This window comes from Wasmannia auropunctata, unplaced genomic scaffold (genome assembly GCF_000956235.1).
Source record: "Wasmannia auropunctata unplaced genomic scaffold, wasmannia.A_1.0 LD336048.1, whole genome shotgun sequence".
NCBI lineage: Eukaryota > Metazoa > Arthropoda > Insecta > Hymenoptera > Formicidae > Wasmannia > Wasmannia auropunctata.
Window position 1 is genome coordinate 746,342 of NW_012026842.1, and position 8,526 is coordinate 754,867.

Below are 8,526 nucleotides of genomic sequence, written 5' to 3' on the forward strand. Positions count from 1 at the left end.
AAAAATAACTTTCTACTTACTGTTATCAAATTTGAAAAATAACGGTCAATGAACTAAATCATTATTTTCATCAAATCACAATTTTACGATAACAATAATGTTTTTAAAATACTAATCGACTGTTCAATCAATCTAATCGTTCGCAACTTTACTTGCCCGTTGCAGGCACTGTTCGGAAATGAACTCTCTAATCGGTAACTAACCGATAAAGTAACCATCAAGTGACAATGACTAAGAGTTATGGAGAATCTAAAAGTAGTATCAAGAGTCTACAAAAATATTCCAATCGGAATATTCCAAACGATAATCTTTTAATAGTTGTAAAGCTGTTTTTTTTTTGTGGAACGCAATCAATATTTCAAAACTGAATAACTATTCATAAGAACAGTAACCGTTTAATTAAAGTTGACCGATAATTAATTAAGTTTTTTTTCTAATAATATTATGTTAAATTGTTAGTAATAGTTTAATTGAATAATAATTTAAAAAACCGGTTGTTTTAAAGCAATTACTGTCATAACCGTTTAATAAAAATAATTCACTATTTCATGGTTCAAAATAAGCCGGAATGATAGAACAAATTTTCTTTTTAAATGGAGCCTTGTTTACGAGAGAGACAACTTTGAAAGTTAATCGAGTACGCGTGCACTCATTTATTTGATGTAACGGTTTTCGCTGATACAAAGATTCTGTAGCGCTTGTTTACAATCGGGACTATCTAATTCAATCAGTTGACTCTTAAGATAGACAAGTGAATTTGTGTAAGACAAAGAATAATTGTATTTCTTATACATTTATTTCTTATTTAGTCGAGATATTGTTGAAAATGTTAGTCATTTTGTCGTAAGGTTGTATTCTACAAATTAAATTAGAACAGATTGTTTTTAACGTATTTTCGATCTTTTAGTTTTTCAAATGCAAGAAGAAATCAGTCAAGTCCCTATATTTTCTAAAAAAAATGAAACTTTATTCAAAAAAATTTCTGTTTTTTTAAATTTAATTATGTATCATTTTGGCTTATTTTACACTAATATTATTTTATACTGATTCACCATTTTCGCGATTGTGTCAGGTATTTCAGCTTGTATAAACGCAATCATACAAAATTGCATCTCTACCGCTCGGATTTACAAACGATTTATGCGAAGAGAAGCTTATATTTTCATTCGTTTCATTATTGACTTGAACAGAGCTTGCTCGACGCATAGAGGCCATTGGAACAATAGAAAGATATTCAACTTTTCGTTAATTGCCTCATTAAGTTTTTGTACGCAGTGACGATTTTTTTTCATTCCTTCCTTTCATTAATATTAAGGAAATTGTGTTTACGTTACATGGGAAAGATTTGTGTGTTCGCCGTTTCTCATTCGGAGAATCTTAACACGCGCGTTGTTTTGTGTTATATTTTTGCTAAATGATTGGATTTACTAGGCTTGAGTTGATTGAATATGAAAATCTTTATTTCACTGTTACATGCTTGTGTGTACAATATGTTAATATGCTATATGATCAAATGCTAGTGAGAAACTCTATGAGACTCCAAGCGAGACTCATAAGTGACTGACGCTCATCGCAATGCACTCTGAAAAAAGTAATCTTGCAATTACAGCGAGAATTATTTAGGTACAAAAAATTAGCTAAAACAAAAAAGTGCTTTTTAGTAAGCACTGCGATACCACATATGTTTTGTATTTAATCAATATAGATAACAGACAGAAATTATATCTGAACTATTTGTCAAATTTAGCAAGAAAGTTTCTCTATGACGTTTAATCAGTCCAAGACTCCAATCATATTTGGTTATGAGACCTATATTTTCTTGCATACCTATATTCTTAAAATATTGCCGCTATAAATTTTATGTATGACAGACAATTTTTTAGCAGATACGAAAAACAGCGATATAATTTAAATGTAATATTTAGAATTCTAGCTGGAACAGCGAAACATTTCCCTGAGTGCATGCAGTGCACGAGCGTGCACTTCGTCAACTTCGTCTTTGTTTCACAATAAGCGTTATCGCTTCCCCTATCCTTCTCCCTATCCTTAATTAGCATAAATCTATCTGAGTGATTTGTCAACAAGCGTATTTAAACGTCAAACGCGAACCCATATGTGACAAAACGTACCAAAGAATTGAATGCGAAAGAACGCAAAGCCGCCTTTCTCGGACGAGTGTTTCAAAGTATCTGGACACTGGCAGCGAGCAAGCAGGAGCGAAAGGGAGTGGGGATGTAAAAGGGCTGCTTCAAGACTTTTTCCATTTATCAGACGATTTTGCAAAGGGAAGCACGTGTAAAACGGTAGGTGATATATATTCATAGCTGGAAATTATTACGCAACTTGGGAACCGTAAGACTATTCGAGATCGCGTGATAGCGCCAGATTTCTGCATAAAGAGGAATCTCTTTCACTGACGTACACCTTGACACCACACTCGCCATTACGTGTTGCTTCCCTCCGCTTGATTTATTCGCTATCTATCAAGCGTCGAATAAAAATACGGAAAAGCAACACGGCATTGTAAGCCCGTCACAGATAATAATATCATTTTCGCATTCGATGCACGATAAATTATCTCGCAACCTCGATTTACTCGGTTTTTTCCTTTTTCTCCTCTTTTTTTTGCGCGGGGAATTGTTCTCCTCCCCATTGTATCGAGACTTCCACCGCGTTCTTTATAATGCAACTTCCCGGAGAATGTTGAACGATGGCGCTTTATCATATTATAAGAGGAAGTTTATTTCAAAGAGTATCGGCCATTGAATTTTAGAGGTGTATATATAGAGGCACAAATTTGACGTACCGTACTCGAGTACTTTGACGCGCGTATAGAGCGATGAAAAATGGCCTTCAACGAAAGGAAAGAGAGAGAGAGAGAGAGAAAAAAAACGGATTCCTGTCAACGTTTTTTCGCGGTAATAGCGAATTTATTCCTGACGGAAAGCTCTTGGCGCTCGCGCGCGAAGATTAAATTGACCCTCGCGACGATGCCGTATGAGAAAAGTAAGAAACGCGGGGTGGCGAACCACCTGTATAATTAGGCGTTAGATCGGGCGATAGCAGTTACGAGGCCAGCACGCATAAACGCCTCGCGCACGCGAGATGGTGCGGGACTGAATGTTTGCCATTTTTCAAAGCGCGCCGCGGCGCGGATCGAAAGGCCTTATCGGTCGGCCGCAAGACGACGTTACGCGCGCGATGCTGGGCGATATACCGAGGTCGTGCGCTTTTCGCGGGAAAAACGGGCAAATCTCTTCCTGTCTAACTCTAAGCGAGCGAGGTTATAATAGCGCGCGCGGGTCGTGCAATTCCGCGAATTTCTAAAGCGCGGCGCCCCGGCGAAATCGATTCTCGTGGCCGCGCGTCGATCTGCAGCGAGCCGAGCGGCGAGGACGCGCGTATCAGCAGCGAGCACTCGGCAGCTGGAGATCTTCGCGGTGAAATCTGCGGCGTGGCGTTATTATTATCTCGAAATTCGTAATGCAAAATCAGCGTAATCGGTGGATTCATCGCGAAATGCGCGGCAGACGCGCGGTTTTGTGGAACAGTATCGATCGCTCGCGGCCACGCTTCAAGCGATCATGAGTTCAAGCAATGATTATTTCAGTAAATATTTGCGTCAACTTCTTCTATCTTCGTAAGTCATATATTGTAAAGACAGCAAAACGGAATAATTGCGTGCATTTGCAATGATTATTGCGGGTCGAGATAAAAGTAGTAGCACGACGTTTGTGTATGAAATGAATTGATATCGCTTGGCAAACGTCATCGCGAAGAATGCAAAGTGCCGTTATCAATTGATAATTCCTAGATGCCCTCAGAACGTAACCGGATATGCTTATCAAGCGAAAATGTAACAAAATTTATGAATTTTTCCAAGGTTCGTCGATTGGTATAAAAGCAATTGGAGTAAGTAATCACGGTCGAACAGTCACTATGCTTCGCTCGTGCGTTCTCATCGCGGCGTTGGTCGTTCTGACCGGCACGGCGGAAGCGGCCAAAGATTGGTACAAGAACAGTCTGGTATATCAGATCTATCCGAGAAGCTTCCAGGATAGCAATGGCGACGGCATCGGCGATTTGAATGGTATCACGGACAGGTTGGACCACATCGCGGACATCGGCGCCGACGCGCTATGGATGTCACCGATCTTCTCTAGCCCGCAGGTAGATTTCGGCTACGACATCTCTAATTATACCAATATCCACGAGGAGTACGGCACCCTCGAAGATTTTGATGCGCTCGTGGCAAAGGCAAAGTCCCTCGGGCTGAAAGTAATCCTTGATTTCGTGCCGAATCACAGTTCCGACCAGCACGAATGGTTCCTTAAGAGTATCGACAGGGTCAAGCCCTACGACGACTACTACATCTGGAAGGATGGGAAATCGAACGGTACCGAGCCGCCGAACAACTGGCTGAGCGTTTTCGGGGGTCCCGCTTGGACGAAAAACGAGACACGCGGGCAATATTATCTGCATCAGTTCGCCGCCGGACAACCGGATCTCAACTACCACAACGCTGATTTGCGAGAAGAAATGAAGAATGTATTGACTTTTTGGATGGATCGGGGCGTGGAGGGATTCCGCATTGACGCTATCAATCATATGTACGAGGATTCCCGATTCTTGGACGAGCCGCGAAGTAATAAAGACGTACCGTCCAATGACACCGACTACTTGGATCACATTTACACGAAAAATCTCCCGGAGACTTATGAAGTTCTCGCGACTTGGAGGGAGTTGATGGACAATCACTCGTCGACCGCTGACACGAAGATGATCCTGACCGAGGCCTATGCGGACTTCGATCTCACCATAAAGTACTATCTGTCGGGCTCGACGGTGCCGTTCAACTTCATGTTCATTGCCGATCTGAATGACAAATCCAGCGCAGCCGATTTTAAACACTCTATTGATCGTTGGGTAAAAAACATGCCTAACGGTACGGAATACGTTGCAAACTGGGTGGTGGGTAATCACGACAATCATCGAGCGGCTACTAGATTCGGCGAGAAACGGGCCGATCAGCTTAACATGCTGGCGACCATTTTGCCCGGCATAAGCGTGATTTACAACGGCGACGAGATCGGCATGGTCGACAGAAATTTCACGTATGAAGAAACCAAGGATACTGCCGGTTGCAATGCAGGACCCGACAGGTATGGTTACAAAAACGATGAGTCTAAATAGATTCCTATCGTAACATAATAGATCCAATTAAATTCATAAATATAGCTTTTCTTGTTTCTGATTCTTATATACTAATATTATTTAAATATTAAATATAATAGCAATATAATTGTAATAAAAGTATTATTTAATAATAACATATAAAAATATTAAGCTATTATCTAAAATAATAGCACAGAAGTGTTGATCAATTACATAAAAAATAATATTGTAAAAATTATTTATCCGTTAACGTAAATATATTTATTTATTATCACAAGAGGATTTATATGATCAGGAATTGTTTACTAATGATTAATTTAGTGAATCAACTATCAAATTGGCTTTTACTTACTATAATTAATATATTAAAATCTGATTATCTATTTTGATGGTCAAACAAAAAGTGATTAAATCAAATTATTACAATTATATGCGCAATTAATTATATTATTCTTTAAATTTTGTTAACAAGTTATGGTAAATCTATATTTCGAAAGAAGTATATTAAATTAATATAAAATTTGGATAAAACTATTAATATATCATTTTATCAGTTTATATGTTATATAAATATATTTATATAGTTGCTTATATTTATATTTATTTATAAATCTTTTTAACAATTAATGACGATATTATCGGTTTTTAGATATTACTTGAAATCGCGAGATCCGGAAAGAACGCCTTACCAATGGGACGCTACCACCAGTGCCGGTTTCTCCACCAACGAAACAACTTGGCTTCCAGTAAACCAAAATTATGAGATTTTAAATTTGGCGGCGCAAAAAGATGAGCAGGTCTCTCATTATAAAGTGTTCAAGGCGTTGATGAAACTAAAGAAGACGCCTGTCATCGCGCAGGGATCCCTACAGACTGCGTTGTACTGTTACGAGTGTTCTGTCACCGAAAATGTTCTAGGAGTGGTACGACGACACGAAGGATTCTGCACCAGCAGCATCGTGCTCCTCCTGGTGAACTTCGCGAACACGGAGGTCGTCGTCGACGTTGGTACCTGGTTGAACATTTCGGAGCAGTTGATTGTCTATGTAGCCAGCGTAGATTCCAAACTGCTTCCAGGATCATATCAAAATATGGCTTCCGTTGTTCTGCCCGGCTCGGCCTCTGTTGTGTACATCACCGAAGATTTGTATAACTAAATTTTGGTTTATTTGATGCTAACGAATAACTTTTAAATAAATTTTCGAATATATATATGTATAGACACATCTTTTCTGCGGAGCATTTTGTGTAAATCTGAAAATAAACATTCCAAGAAAATGTATCTTCTAAAAAGAAACGATTAGAAATAAATTTGTTGTCATTAACGTGTTATTAATTTCAATAAAAATTATTGCGGTAGCGTTTAAAATCAATTGTGCTATGTACACAAAATGTGTATTCTTATGATAAAATAAATTTTATTTTAACAATAATAAGAGTAATTTTTTTATTGCCCTCCAGTATAATGAGATAATATAAATTCATACTACAAAACAATATTTAGACGGATCCTTAATAAAGTCTCCTCATATTATCTAACAACTAATTTTTCTTTCGCTCCTTCATTATCAACTTTATTCTCACTTTCAATTCTTTTTAATAAAGTACATTTTTGTAATTAGTTGTCATGACGCATTTAAATCAAAATAACTATCAAAATAACTTATCGCCCTACGGCGTGACAAAGCGACATTTTAATTATTCTTTCTACGTGTAATAAAGCACATAACTTTTTTGCATTACATTATGTGCATTTCATTATTTGTACTGTGAATTAATTCATCCGTAAAAAAATATTTCAGTTTTGCAAAATTGCACTTTTACAAATAAGCTCAAAACAATGTTGCAATTCACAATTTTGTACTATATATATTTTTTACTCGTTTTACCATAAATTTCAACGCTTTAATTGCAATAAATTTTCATTTGACACGCAATCAATATTTTTAACGTAAAAAGCTTCTCTGATGATATTATAAGAACAATTATATAAGAGGAAGCAATCAGATTATCTTGTTGTTATCGTAAAAAATGTAAGTCATCGTTATCAATAATTCTAAGATGCAATTATTCGCTACTAAACGAGCTTATCAAATAAAAATAATAATATTCCAACAACGTATTCACTGCTATAAATTTTGTAAAAATTCACTGCGTAAAGTATAAAAGCATGGCATTAGAATCGACGATTCGAATTAGTTATGCTTCGGATGCGTATCTTTATCGCAGTGTCGCTTGTTCTAATAACTTCCAGAGTGGTATAGATTTATTATATAACTTGTTAACAAAATTTAAAAGATAATATGATTAAATGTGAATATAATTTTAATAATTTGGTTTAATTACTTTTTGTTTGATTATTAAAATAGGTCATATTATGATATATCATATTATGATATATTTATTATAAGTAAAAGCCAAATTGATAATTGATTTGTTAAGTTAATTGTTAATAAACAATTCCTGATCATACACATCTTCTCGTCATAATAGCTAAATATGTTTATAATTGGTAAACAATTTTAACAACACTATTTTTTATGTAATTGATCAATACTTCTGTGCTATTCCGCGTCAGTCAAAAAAGTGGATAAGAAATTGATTAAAAATATACCTAGTCTATCCGAGAAGCTTCAAGGACAGATGGATAAACGTAGAGATAACATAGATGGTTATATGGGATTTGAATGGCATCACGAGCAGATTGGAGCATATCGCGGAATAAATTGGGTGCATTTGCAATGATTATTGATTCGCGAGATAAAAATCGTAGCACGATGGTTGTGCGTGAAATGATTTGATATCATTTCGCAAACGTCATCGCGAAGAATGCAAGGTGCCGTTATCAATTGATAATTCCTAGATGCGCTCAGAACGTAACCGGTTAGCTTATCAAGCGATAAAACATCAACATTTATGAATTTTTCTAAGGTTCGTCGATTGGTATAAAAGCAATTGGAGTAAGTAATCACGGTCGAACAGTCACTATGCTGCGTTCGTGCGTTGCCATCGCAGTGTTGGTCGTTCTGACCGGCTCGGCGGAAGCAGCCAAGGATTGGTACAAGAACAGTCTGGTATATCAGATCTATCCGAGAAGCTTCCAGGATAGCAATGGCGACGGCATCGGCGATTTGAACGGTATCACGAGCAGGTTGGAGCACATCCAGGACATCGGCGCCGACGCGCTATGGATGTCACCGATCTTCTCTAGCCCGCAGGTAGATTACGGCTACGACGTCTCCAATTATACCAATATCCACAAGGAGTACGGCACCCTCGAAGATTTTGATGCGCTCGTGGCAAAGGCAAAGTCCCTCGGGCTGAAAGTAATCCTTGATTTCGTGCCGAATC

The 8,526-nt window shown here is 37.5% G+C and overlaps 2 protein-coding genes across 2 annotated transcripts in view; both read left to right on the top strand.

Moving 5' to 3' along the window:
• Positions 1-3,872: 3,872 nt before the first annotated feature.
• LOC105451669 (maltase 1-like) lies at positions 3,873-6,608 on the top strand. The gene is made up of 2 exons (XM_011692271.1): positions 3,873-5,162; positions 5,825-6,608. Exons 1-2 carry the CDS (start codon positions 3,940-3,942, stop codon positions 6,330-6,332), a joined length of 1,731 nt encoding a protein of 576 aa, XP_011690573.1. The 5' UTR covers positions 3,873-3,939; the 3' UTR covers positions 6,333-6,608.
• A 1,518-nt stretch (positions 6,609-8,126) lies between these two features.
• Positions 8,127-8,526, top strand: part of LOC105451680 (maltase 2-like) — a 4,814-nt gene continuing 4,414 nt past the window's right edge. Inside the window, exon 1 of the mRNA XM_011692281.1 lies at positions 8,127-8,524. Within this exon, the coding sequence (XP_011690583.1) occupies positions 8,163-8,524 (362 nt within the window). The 5' untranslated portion in view covers positions 8,127-8,162. The remainder of the gene's footprint in view (positions 8,525-8,526) is intronic.

Excerpts from the sequence above, each read along its gene's own strand:
- LOC105451669 (XM_011692271.1), top strand. The coding sequence starts at position 3,940 with ATGCTTCGCTCGTGCGTTCTCATCGCGGCGTTGGTCGTTCTGACCGGC. Across the intron at positions 5,163-5,824 it reads TGCAATGCAGGACCCGACAG|ATATTACTTGAAATCGCGAG; the intron begins GTATGGTTACAA and ends ATCGGTTTTTAG.